General features: G+C 36.9%; 1 protein-coding gene across 4 annotated transcripts in view; it reads left to right on the top strand.

Moving 5' to 3' along the window:
- The window catches only part of TTC28 (tetratricopeptide repeat domain 28), a 625439-nt gene that overhangs the window by 592155 nt on the left and 20253 nt on the right, over nucleotides 1-13031 (top strand). For all 4 annotated transcript variants that reach the window (XM_075830954.1, XM_075830961.1, XM_075830946.1 and 1 more), the window contains one exon: nucleotides 12205-12384. In XM_075830954.1, the coding sequence (XP_075687069.1) occupies nucleotides 12205-12384 (180 nt within the window). The remainder of the gene's footprint in view (nucleotides 1-12204; nucleotides 12385-13031) is intronic.

Below are 13031 nucleotides of genomic sequence, written 5' to 3'. Positions count from 1 at the left end.
TACGGCCCTGTTACTTTACCATATGCTTGGGAGGAGAAAGCTTTTAAAGAACATCTCAGATTTATGGGGAAGCATTTGAAGTTGTATAATATTATGTTGGAATTAGTTCTCTATTCTCGATACTAAAACCAGTACTCAGAGGAGTGATCCTGAGCACTTTATGGAAGAATACACCTTATTTCAGTTCACCCTGCTTTATAACATGATTGAATGTGATTTAGTAGGTCGGTAGCATAAAAGGTGAGTCTTATTACAGAATAGTCAACATTTTGGCAACTAAAGTATCCCGCCTTAATATGTCTCCTTTCAGATCCTCTATAGAATAAGGCTTGACAAACTCATTCTTCTTTTTATGAGGGAAAACATTTTGTAATATAATTCAGTTTTCTCTTTATGTTCTTTTAATCTTGTGACATTAATTCATGACAATACCGTCACTGTATCATGTTTTTAGCTCATTTATTTAAGATGGGTTTAATTTGGACCAATTAAATAACTTTAGACATGAAGAAACTTTTAACTCTCCCACCAAAAAAAAGGTAGCGGTTGTAAAGCCCTAATGTATGAAACTGTATGCCATATAGGTGCATACATCACCAAATATACATTTTTTGCGCGATCCCCTTATATTGAAAAGTGAAGTTGACCACATGTTTTAGAAGAGTCAAATTAAAGGTAAGCTGAAATTATTGAGACACCTACCCATTACACCTACAGGATCTTTAATGACATCTTATTATAAATCCATAGGCATTAATATGGAGTTGGTCCCCCATTTGCAGCTAAAATCGTTTCCACTCTTTTGGGAAGACTTTCTACGAGATTTTGGAGTGTGTCTGTGGGAATTGTTGCCCATTCATAAAGAAGAGCATTTGTGAAATCAGACACTGATGTTGGACGAGAGAGCCCGGCCTCCAATCTCCGTTCTAGTTCACCCAAAAGTGTTCAATCTGGTTAGGGTCACGGCTCTGTCTGGGCCAGTCAAGTTCTTCCACACCAAACTCACCCAAACATTCCTTTATGGATTTTGCTTTGTGCACTGGGGCACAGTTATGTAAATGGCTTAACTCAAACTGTTCCCACAAAGTTAGAAGAATAGAATTGTACAAAATGTCATAGTATGCTGAAGCATTAAGATTTCCCTTCACTGGAACTAAGGGGCCTAAGCCAACCCCTAAAAAAACAACCCCATCACATTATCCCTCCTCCACCAAACTTTACAGTTGGCCCAATGCAGTCAGGCAGGTAACGTTCTCCTGGTGTTCACCAAACCCAAACTAATCCATCAGACTGCCAGATAGAGAAATGTGATTCCTCACTCCACAGAACACGTTTCCACTACTCCAGAGTCTGATGCGTCCACTCCATCCGACGCTTGGCATTGTGTTTGGTGATGTAAGACTTGCATGCATCTGCTTGGCCATGCAAATCCATACCATGAAGCTTCCGGAGCATAGTCTTTCTGTGAATGTAAATGCCAGAGGAGGTTTAGAACTCTGCAGTTATTGAGTCAGCAGAGCGTTGACGACTTTTTTGCACTATGCGCTTCAACACTCGGCAAGCCCACTCTATAAACTTTTAGTGATCTGCCACTTCGCAGCTAAGTTGCTGTGGTTCCTAAATTCTTCCACTTTGCAATACCACTTACAGTTGATCGTGGAATATCTAGGAGGGAAGAAATTTCACAAACTGACTTGTTGCAATGGTGGCATCCTATTACAGACCACGCTGGAATTGAGTGAGCACTTTAGAATGACTGATTCTTTCACAAATGTTTTTAAAGACAGACTGCATGGCTAGATGCTTGAGGTTATACACCTGTGGCAATGGGACTGAATGAAACTCCTGAATTTAATGATTAAGAGGTGTGACCTACTACATTTGTCCATATAGTGCATAACCTAAACTACAAAACGAAAATTCTTCATGAAATATGATTAAAGGGGTTTTGTGGTTTGAAACAAGAAAGTTCAGTCATTGAATATTAAAAAGTTATGCAACTTTCTAATATTCTTTGGGTTTCAATTTTTCACATTTTCCTAGATCTCTGCTCGGAGGTCAGTGAATGGAAACATTCTTTTTTCCATCTAGAGGCTGAACACCCATCCCGATTATGTCAAGCTGACACATGTGCATGGTTTGCTATAGTAAATCAGATCTCTATATTATAATGAGCCTTGCTTCTGTGTCATTCTATATCATTCTACAGTTATTAAGCTTTTTATAGTAAATTCGGAAAAACTCTTTAGTAAGTTATTTTTTATGTGTCTTTATCATAATCTATAGCTGGTATGCCAAATGTACTGACTTCTGCAAGACTATCCATATTCACTTCTCTTGGAAGAAATGTGTTTTGGGACTTTGGTCTTTAGAAATGAATAGTTTATGGTTTCAGGCTGAGTAGATACAGTAGAGGTTAGGTCCTTCCAGTGTTATATTTGGCAGTGACTAGTTCTGAGACTTTACATTTTCTCCTATGCAATATCCATTATTCTGCTGCTCTGAGGTATAGAATGGGGTGAGAATATGTTTATTTATATGGTACAAATTCATATAGGATATTATCAGCCTCTATAGACTGAATATGTGACGCACCTCCATAAGCATCTCTTCAATACAGACGAATGTACATGGACAAAGTCCCCACCCCACTCTGCACCTTAACAGTCCCTAAATAAGGCTTCGTTCACATCTGCATCAGGACTCTGTTCAGGGGTTCCGTCTGAGTTTTCCTTCACAACGGAACCCTGACTGAAGCAAACAGAAACCATAGGTTTCCGTTTGCATCACCATTGATTTCAATGGTGACGGATCCGGTGCAAATGGTTTCCATTTGTCTCCGTTGTGCAAGAGTTCCGTCGTTTAGACAGAAGCAATACCGTATTGCTTCCGTCAAAACGACGGAACCCTTGCACAATGGAGACAAGCGGAAACCATTTGCACCGGATCCGTCACCATTGAAATCAATGGTGATGCAAACGGAAACCTATGGTTTCCATTTGTTTCAGTCGGGGTTCTGTTCTGAAGAAAAGCTCAAACGGAACGCCAGAACGGAGTCCTGATGCAGATGTGAATGAAGCCTAAGACTGAACTTTTATATCAACGTTTGAGCATTAGACATACGCTGATATTTTAACTCTTTTTTGTTTTTGTTCTTATGTGGTAATATCCATGTGGTTTTGTATGTGTTATGTGGCTTCCTATTGTTAGCACAAGAAAATAAGTACTTTTTCTATGGTGTCTTTATTAAAGTCAAGATGCAAAATACATTTTCCTTTAATTTTGAGAACAAATCTTTTAACAAAAAGATTAAAAACGCAGATCAGTATCTTCAAAATATTAAACAATCACATTCCAACAATGACATGAAATTAGAGATGTAAAACACGCCAATACTTTCATTTGTATCCCAAAATAATCAAAGTGCGGTGTTAATACTACCTAAAACGTAATTTTTAACCGCTTTAATCCACACAAAGTGAACATTAGAAAATTGTATTGTACCCCTGGAATTATACCAGTATTTGATTTAATTTTTGCCTTGGGTGATAACTACACTATGGTTCCTCAAAGCACTGTGTCCTTTGCTGTCATAAATGAAGCAACACTTTCACTGACTGCATCTTTAAGAAGCACACAGCATACAACATGAAACATCACGAAAAATTAAATCAAATCCCACTTCATCCCTCAAGGATAAAAAACTTCATTTGTAAAGCTTCCAACATCTAAACAAAAAAAATATATATTTTTTGTCTGTAGGATATAACTTGAAAAATAATTTAAGTCTCATGTGGTTATGGAGGAAACAAAGAAAAACAAATGAAGACAGTGCAAGTCAAGGATTCTACATAATTCCCACAAAGAACCTCAGTATGTAAGCAGGGCTGTGCTCCAGGCTCCGGCTGAGTCCGACTGATTTTACTTTATTGCCAAACAGTAATTTTTTTAATTTTCCAAAACTGTTGAGCTGGTCATAGCGTTTTCAGTTTTAGATATAAACAGATCATGTTTAAGGTCTTCAAAGACGCAGAAATGCAGTGCTGGCAAATTGAAATTTGCTACAGATAGACATAAGGTTTCCCTGAATTTAGCTGAGGTCCCAGGATCAAGTTATGTCTTGAGGTTTAGAGCAGACAGAAAAAATGTCTGCTGCCTGGTAGAATAAGAAGCAATAATAGTGTTATAGACACACAGCTCAGTAATGTAAGGTGCACTGGTTCAAGCGGAAATGTAAAGAAAAGCTCTGATTTCACATAGGAATGCCGAAGTACACTTGGGCCCCATAGAAGCCTATGGTTGCCCTATTACGGATCAGTACAACCCGGAGGTACATAATACGGCTATATGCATGAGGCCTTATACCTAGTATAGGGCCTGAGGCTGTGCATGACACAAAGATTCTCTCTTTGGTTTGCCTTAAAATCCTGTGTCATGCACCGCCCTCTTCCGGCCTGCACTAGGCATAAGACATGTTGTGGTTGAAGTTCCAATTATTTTTGGCCACAAATAAGCTTTGTTTTTGGGAAAACAGGGATAGTAAAAACCAGAACAACCCAACTAATACTATTGTTTTCTCTTATAAACATCATCAAAGGTGTCAAACTTTTCCTGCTTCTATAGGAACTAACATAACTGATTGTTTAAGATGAATCTGCATGTTAATGGTAGGTGTGCTTATTGCTGGTCTAACAACAAACTTGCTGCTACCTCCTGTATTTGGAACAGGAAGCGGGGAGAAGGAGCTAAAAGGGAGCGGAGACTTCTCAGTAATACCGGTATTGTGTGCACAGTGCATGCAGGGGGCGGGCAGAGCAGGAAGTCTGTGAGGTGCAGCATCAACCAATAGCTGCAGAGCACTGAGTGATGTCAGAGAAGGGGGCATTGTTTTGGCAACTTCTGCTGTACAGCCCAGTAACATCTAGCTGTAGTTGTTATGGCCTGTGGAGTTAAGGACCTATAGTGTGCATAAACCTGAGAAATGTGCGTTTGAGGGACCAGACTAAAAGGATTATGTTAAATTACCATTGTGGCTCCATTTTGCCAATTATAAAAATGTTTTTAGACTTTTACTTTAAAGAAACACTGCTGAAAGTGCTGTAATGTTGCATACATTGACACTTCTAACATTTTGAATACGGGCAAAGTGCAATATACTTTAACTTCTCATTAAATATTTTGGTCAAGATTGCCTTTCGAATGAAAGCAGAAAAAAAAAACTTTTATGATAACATGTCTCCCAGAAATGATCACCTTAGAGCTCTCTCTTGGAAATGATTCCCATGGGTAGGAAAGATTTGAGCACAGAACGGCTGGTGTTTAAAAGGAATCCAATAACAGATCTAAGGCTGAAATTTCACACACTTCAGTCAGCAGAATATTCTCGATAGGAATTAATTAGTTGTTGAATAATTCACAAGGACAGTGTAGAATGTGTTCAACTTTCCATCATTACATGTTTAGAGAAAATTGGAAAATAAATACAAAGTTGAGTGGTTACATTAAAATAACCCAGTCATTGAAGCAACAGACTTGATGTCTGTTTGAAAACCACTGTGACTATATTAGTATAGAAACATGAAAATATAATCAGATCATTAACCCTTTCCCGATATCTGCCATATACATACGGCGCATGTCAGGTGGGAGAGTATGGAGCGGGCTCACGGGTTGAGCCGCTCCATAGAACTAGCGTGTCGGCTGTACCTTACAGCCGACACTTCAGTGTAACGAGCGGAATCCCGCTTGAGCGCGATCCCACTCGTTTAACACCTTAAATGCTGCGGTCAATAGCGACCGTGGCATTTAAATGTTGAGAACACTGCAACGGCCCTCCCAAGATGCGATCGCGGGGCGGCGATAGTTGGTATGGCTTCCTGGCTGCCTGATGAAGGCCCCCAGGTCTGCCATCTTTGCTCCCCTATGAAGCCCTGCCGGAAGCTTTGTCTGTATAACGATATACTGCAATACATTAGTATCCAACGATCGCTGATTCAAGTCCCCTAGAGGGACAAGTAAGAAAATACTGTAAAATAAGGTTTTTTTAAATATATATATATATATATATATATATTTTAAAAATATATATATATAAAAAGTTAAATCAAAAACATAAATGGTTTTGCCGCTCCGTAAAATTCCGAACTGCTACAATATATAATTATCTAACCTGCACGGTGAACGCCGTGAAAAATAACAAATTAAAATGCCAGAAGTGCTGTTTTTTGATCACTTTATCTCCTACTAAAAATGGAATAAAAATTGATCAAAAAGTCTCATGTACCCCAAAATGGTACCAATAGAAACGACAGCTCGCCCCACAAAACAGAAGCACTCATACCGCTTAATCGACAGGGAAAAATAAAAAAGTTATGGCTCTCAAAATATGGCGACAAAACTCAAATTTTATTTCTAACCGTGACTTTTTTCCTTGTAAAAGTAGTAAAACGTAAAAAAAAAACAATATAAATTATGTATGGCCATAATCGTGTTGACCCGCAAAGGTTAATATGCCGTTCCTCCAAAAGATTGAGGAATCGCTGTTTTTTCCTATTCCACCCTACAAATATTTTTTTACCGTTTCCCACTACATTATATGGTACAATAAATGGTGCTGTAGAAATCTACAACTCGTCTCGCAAAAAACAAGCCGTCATACTGCAATATTGATGGAAAATAAAAAAGTTATGGCTTTTCGAAGGTGGGGAGGAAAAAACGAAGTGGAAATCCAAAAATTGGAAAATGGCTGCGACGAGAATGGGTTAAAATAACCCTGGTGGTTAAACACAAGCCTTAACCTGGTCCCACATGTGCATGGTTGCTTGCTTCTTTTATTCAAGCTACCCTAGAGATGCACCATATTTGCATCGTGCCAACACCAGAGATTGTTCAGACAATACTTTTTCATCAATCAAACAGAAAGACAAGGACCACAATGACCCTTACCTTTTACATGAGTACCCAAATGGGTGAACGTGTGGGCAGCTATGTGTTGGTCAAAGACAATGTTGTATCAGAAAATATACAATTCGGATAATATTGAAGGGCTTGGATATTGCTCATTGTAAATTACTCATATTTTTCTGACTAGTGTAAAAGTTTTTCAAACTATTTCTTAAAAGCATTTGTGAGTTATTGTGTAACCCATTTATTGTCTACTGAAAATCAATGACTACCATGTTGTTAAAATTGTTTAGTTTACCAAATACTTGTATTTATCACATGATCATGACCATTGAGCATCCAAACAAAATGAAAAATACGTCTGATAAATTCTAAGAATAATTTGTAAAATGTAAGTGGGTTGGACCCAATTGTTTTTGCTAATCAACACAGCTATGATGATCATACCACCTATTCTTGGCCGACCAAAGAAAACTCTTTGTAGCTACCTTAAAAACTGAAGTTTACCATTGTTATTATTCATTGAGGGCCTTCAGACCTGAACAGGCACAGCAGTGTGCAGGTAGAAATGTCGAATCACCACACTCCTGTGATAGGTGTCGATTCTGAAGAAGGAAGAAAGGAGAGAAAAGGTGGACCACAATACGGCGCTGCTATACATGTAATAAGGGCCAATTTATTGTAAAATTAATTGAAATAATTTATTGAAACAGGCTACACGTTACGACATCGAACTGATGTCTTCATCAGGCTAAGATACGTCAAACAATACACCATCTTAAATAGAATTCGTTGATCACGAAAAAAAAAGTCAAATCTGCACAGGTCAAAGATCAGTCATGACGTCATACAGGGGTCAAAGTGATGCAAGTCAAAACCAAAGGTTAAAACGAACAAAGTTATTTAAAAGCACAAATTATATATGAATATATTGAATTAAGTAATACAGACATTTCCTAAAATTAAGTTGCTGAAAGAATATAAAAAGAGGGTGAACCTCGTTAAGACAGGGTAGGGCGTAATACTTCATACAAATGCAAAAGTAATAATGGCTAATGCAACCACCAAAACTTCTGAAAAAAACAACTACAAGGAAACGTCCCTGGAGTCAAGGCAACTTCTTCTTTTTAGGAAATGTCTGTATTACTTAATTTAATATATTCATGGATAATTTGTGCTTTTAAATAACTTTGTTCGTTTTAACCTTTGGTTTTGACTTGCATCACTTTGACCCCTGTTTGACGTCATGACTGATCCGTCATGACTGATCCTTGACCTGTCCAGATTAGGCATTTTTTTTTTGTTTTTATTTCCTTGTTAACAAATTGTATTTAAGATGGAGTATTGTTTGACATATCGTCGACCTGATGAAGACATCAGTTCGTTGTCGTAACGCGTAGCCTGTTTCAATAAATAATTTCAATTAATTTTACAATACATTGGCCTATGTATAGCAGCGCCATATTGTGGTCCACCTTTTCTCTCGTTTCTTCCTAATTGTGGCGGTAACACATCTGGTTACTGGAACGGAACGTGGCAGCAGCATATCCTTGGATATTTAATCCCCGTGTACATCAGAGTTGTGTCTGAATAGCACAACTCTTATAGGTGAGCATAATACCATTGCTACCTTTTACTTCTATTTTTATTAGTTTTACCTGCACTATGTGGCGCCGTGCATCTCCTCTTTTTTCCAAAATATAGTTCTGAAGAAGAACTTGGCAACATATTAGTAGCATAATCAACCATAACTTCTAGACCCTTGTATTGACTTCATCTTTTCTCTGCTTTCTCAATAAGTATCTAAAGACAATACATTCTTTTCATATAAATAAAGCGTAATTAACGGATTATGAAAACCTGTGCACTTTAATGTGTTTTTTGTGTGTTTTATGTGTTTTAATGTGTTTTATACCTTGAAAATGGTGGCAGGTACAAAAACACATCAAGTGTATTAGAACGTTTCATACCAAAATATATATATATTTTTTTTTACATATAACAGTAAAAACACATTGAATTTCTTTTATATGTGGCACTTTTAAAGGAGTAGGAGTTTGCTTTGGGGGTCACCCTCTGCCGATATTTGTTTAAAATATGAATCTACCCACTTTTCCATGCCTGCCTGTATTGGCTATGCCAGTTATGTGATTGAGGTAAAGTGAGTGAATGTGAAGCTATCTCTAACCTATAAAACACACACATGAAGCAGGATAAGGGAGATACCTTGCACACTTTATAGTCTTTGCTTCTTGTATTTATTTATTTTGTGCTTCATTTGAATTTTTTTTAAAAATAAAGAAAAGAAGAAAACCTTACTTTGGCCCGCTTTACTTTTTACCTTAGATGGACTTTTTGAAGTATAGAGCTGAGCCGGCACATTATAGCTGCGGTGTTATAATGAGGACAGTTACTATATATTGTACATTTAATGATATGCATGTTTCTTTCCTCAGCTCACTTGTGTATGATATTACTACTATAAATCTATCTTCCTGTATACATGACAATCTGCATATTCTTCTTATATGAACACAATTGTTGCCTGTTTTCCCCTCGCTCATTAATATTAATGTATTTGTACGGTCTTCATTTTAGGGATTTTATTTTGTTTAATGACTGTAAGTGGAAGGGAGATGCAAATATTCTTTGTTATTTCATTTGCGTTGCTCTTGCATACAGCTCCTATAAACCATAATACCAAACCTCAGGGGTTACTTCTAAATTGGAACTGTGGTTAGGCACTTGTCACTATGACTTACACTAGCTGCTAAAAGTTACCTGGAGCTAATGCTTTGAGAGCACTAAGTCAAACGTAATATAGAAGGAAAATATTTCTGGAGAACACTTCCCAGTAGTGGGAAGATACTTCTTGGCAGCTCATACTGTGCAGGGAAAGGAAAGATTGAGCAAATGCTGGTAAATTTAGCTTCAGAGAATGTGAGTAAGTTCACCATGGGCTTTGGTCTATGGATGCCTCCCTAAAGGAATCATTGGTTTTTGTAAACAATTTGTCAGAATGAAGTGAAGAGGTTTCTCATGAGGTCTCCTGAGGCAGCTTAATGTCAGCATGGCTAACCCTTAATCTCTGTTTCTAGCACATACACTGATGTGAGCTTGGGATGCAAAATGAGCACAAGTAGGAGATTCCAGTAAATGATGTACAATTCTTGGGAAAGCATCAGTACAACACTAAACATGATGTGTTAGACTATCAGGCCATGCTTACGTATGACTATCTATGCAAGTGAATCTCAGCCTGTAATTTCATTAAAATATTCATCTAAATTCTGTACATGAAAACAAGATTGTATGCAATTCAAATATATAAATGTGTGAGCAGATAGTTAGATAGATAGATAGATAGATAGATAGATAGATAGATAGATAGATAGATAGATAGATAGATAGATAGATAGATAGATAGATAGATAGATAGATGATAGATGATAGATAGATAGATAGCTATGAGAAGGAGATGATAGATAGATAGATAGATAGACAGACAGACAGACAGACAGACAGACAGACAGACAGACAGACAGATAGATAGATAGATAGATAGATAGATAGATGATATGAGAAGGAGATGATAGAAAGATAGATATGAGAAGGAGATGATAGATAGATAGATAGATAGATAGATAGATAGATAGATAGATAGATAGATAGATAGATAGATAGATAGATAGATAGATAGATAGATAGCTATGAGAAGGAGATGATAGATAGATAGATAGATAGATAGATAGATAGATAGATAGATAGATAGATAGATAGATAGATAGATAGATAGATAGATAGATAGATAGATAGATAGATAGATAGATAGATAGATAGATATGAGAAGGAGATGATAGAAAGATAGATATGAGAAGGAGATTATAGATAGATAGATAGACAGACAGACAGACAGACAGACAGATAGATAGATAGATAGATAGATAGATAGATAGATAGATAGATAGATAGATAGATAGATAGATAGATAGATGATATGAGAAGGAGATGATAGAAAGATAGATATGAGAAGGAGATGATAGATAGATAGATAGATAGATAGATAGATAGATAGATAGATAGATAGATAGATAGCTATGAGAAGGAGATGATAGATAGATAGATAGATAGATAGATAGATAGATAGATAGATAGATATGAGAAGGAGATGATAGAAAGATAGATATGAGAAGGAGATTATAGATAGATAGATAGATAGAGATAGATAGATAGATAGATAGATAGATAGATAGATAGATAGATAGATAGATAGATAGATAGATAGATAGATAGATAGATAGCTAAATAGATAGATAGATAGGACATTGACATTTAGAATAGTTTGTTTTTACAACGCATTAGATATGTATTATACCATTTGTTGGTTTGTTTATTTATGACCCACTTCAGGTCATATCGAGTGATGATGACAGTTTTCTAATTCTATTTATTGCTGTGTACATGCATGCATATTTTCTGTTTGACACTTTTATATTGAAATCAGCTTGTTTGTTTGTTTTTTTCATTAAAAAAAATCCTTGTTTTGCTTCTTGTAGCTGTGTTTTGCCTTCTGTAGGTATGTTTTTACTTAACAGCCATGTTTTAAATATTGTTTTGAGCAGAAGTATTTATTATTTATTACTCACTCTTGTTGCTGTCTTCTGGACATACAATCTAATTTCCCAATCTCATCTTATTTACACCTATCGTAGGGTCAATTCAATATTAAGCCTATAAAAGTATCACCAAGGTTTAAGAGTTAACAAGAGAACCCAGAAAGCCAATCCAAGCACAAGGAAAACTTACCAACTCTATGTAGATGTTAATGGACCCAGTCAGTGGCGTAACTTGAAGCTGCTGGTCCCCAGTACAAAATCTGAAACACAGCCCCCCACCTATCATATGGCATGTAAAATACTAGTGTCGGCAATGTGGAAAAGGGCCATTGGGCACCAGGCCCGGGGTGCGACTGTTACCCTATAGTAACGCCCCTAGCCCTAGTGCTTCAAAGACACACTGCTAGCCACTATGCTACTTCAGGTAGTCAGACATGGAAATTTCTCAGTAAGATCAAAGACAATAGAGTTCTGCAATCATTTCAGTTTTTACAGCAATTTTATTGTTTTGTCTGTTTCTTTCACAACTGGACTAATAAGTTCCCAAGGTCAAACGTCTATGACATCTAACAAGTGTTACATTATGTGATAGAAATGAAACTTTGATTAAAATGTTATCTTTATTTGATTACACGGAGATAGCATCTGCTGGAGTAATAGGTTGTTTTATATTTCACCTCTACAGGGACTTATGCATTCCAGCGGACCTGTGGGGAGACACCGACAGCTGGTGCTGGTATTAGAGGGAGAACTTTACCTTATTCCGTTTGCTCTCTTAAAAGGAAGCTCATCAAATGAGTATCTTTATGAACGCTTCAGCCTGATTGCTGTTCCCTCCATCCGATCCCTGAACATAAATTTGAAGGTAAGGGTAAAGAAGATAAGTTCACCTCCGTCATAGTAAACTGTTGATATATGTTACATTTTTTTCCTCCTCTCCATGAGTGGCAGCATTTCTGGATTTTATTGCACAGAAAAAATATTGTTACCTGTGGCAACAAATTCTGTTATTGTCAGGTGTATTAGAGTAGCGTCTGAACACTTTCTTGCCAGTCTTCATCTTCTGGCTGTCTACGTGCACCCCCTGAATCAGTCATCATTTTCACAGTAGCAGATGAGTGTACTTATCATGATGGAGGCAGTGACTTGTCTATCGCTAAAATTATATTACTAGAAGCAAAGCTGCGTGTGAAATGGGAAAGTTGTGTAACGTTAGCATGAGCTGTACGGATGTAGCCGTCTTTATCTTGACTCAACGCATTAAATACACAGTGGCAAAAAAACAAACTTTTTCAATGGCTTTTGTTGTGTGATATCACGCTGCAGCAAGTTATCAGAATCAAGATAAACTTGGCTACATCTAAATTAAAGACTGAAGTAATAAAAGGATCAGTGATGTGCAGATGAGAAGTTTTGTCAAAATATTATGTAACATAGCAGGAAAGGGTACAACATTACATAATACTATCTGCGTACAGTACATGTTTTTTGTTAGGCCGGATTCACATATGC

The sequence above is a fragment of the Rhinoderma darwinii genome, chromosome 1 (assembly GCF_050947455.1).
Source record: "Rhinoderma darwinii isolate aRhiDar2 chromosome 1, aRhiDar2.hap1, whole genome shotgun sequence".
NCBI classification, from domain to species: domain Eukaryota; kingdom Metazoa; phylum Chordata; class Amphibia; order Anura; family Rhinodermatidae; genus Rhinoderma; species Rhinoderma darwinii.
Note: the sequence above shows the minus strand (reverse complement) of the source record. Positions and strands in the feature narration are given on the sequence as shown.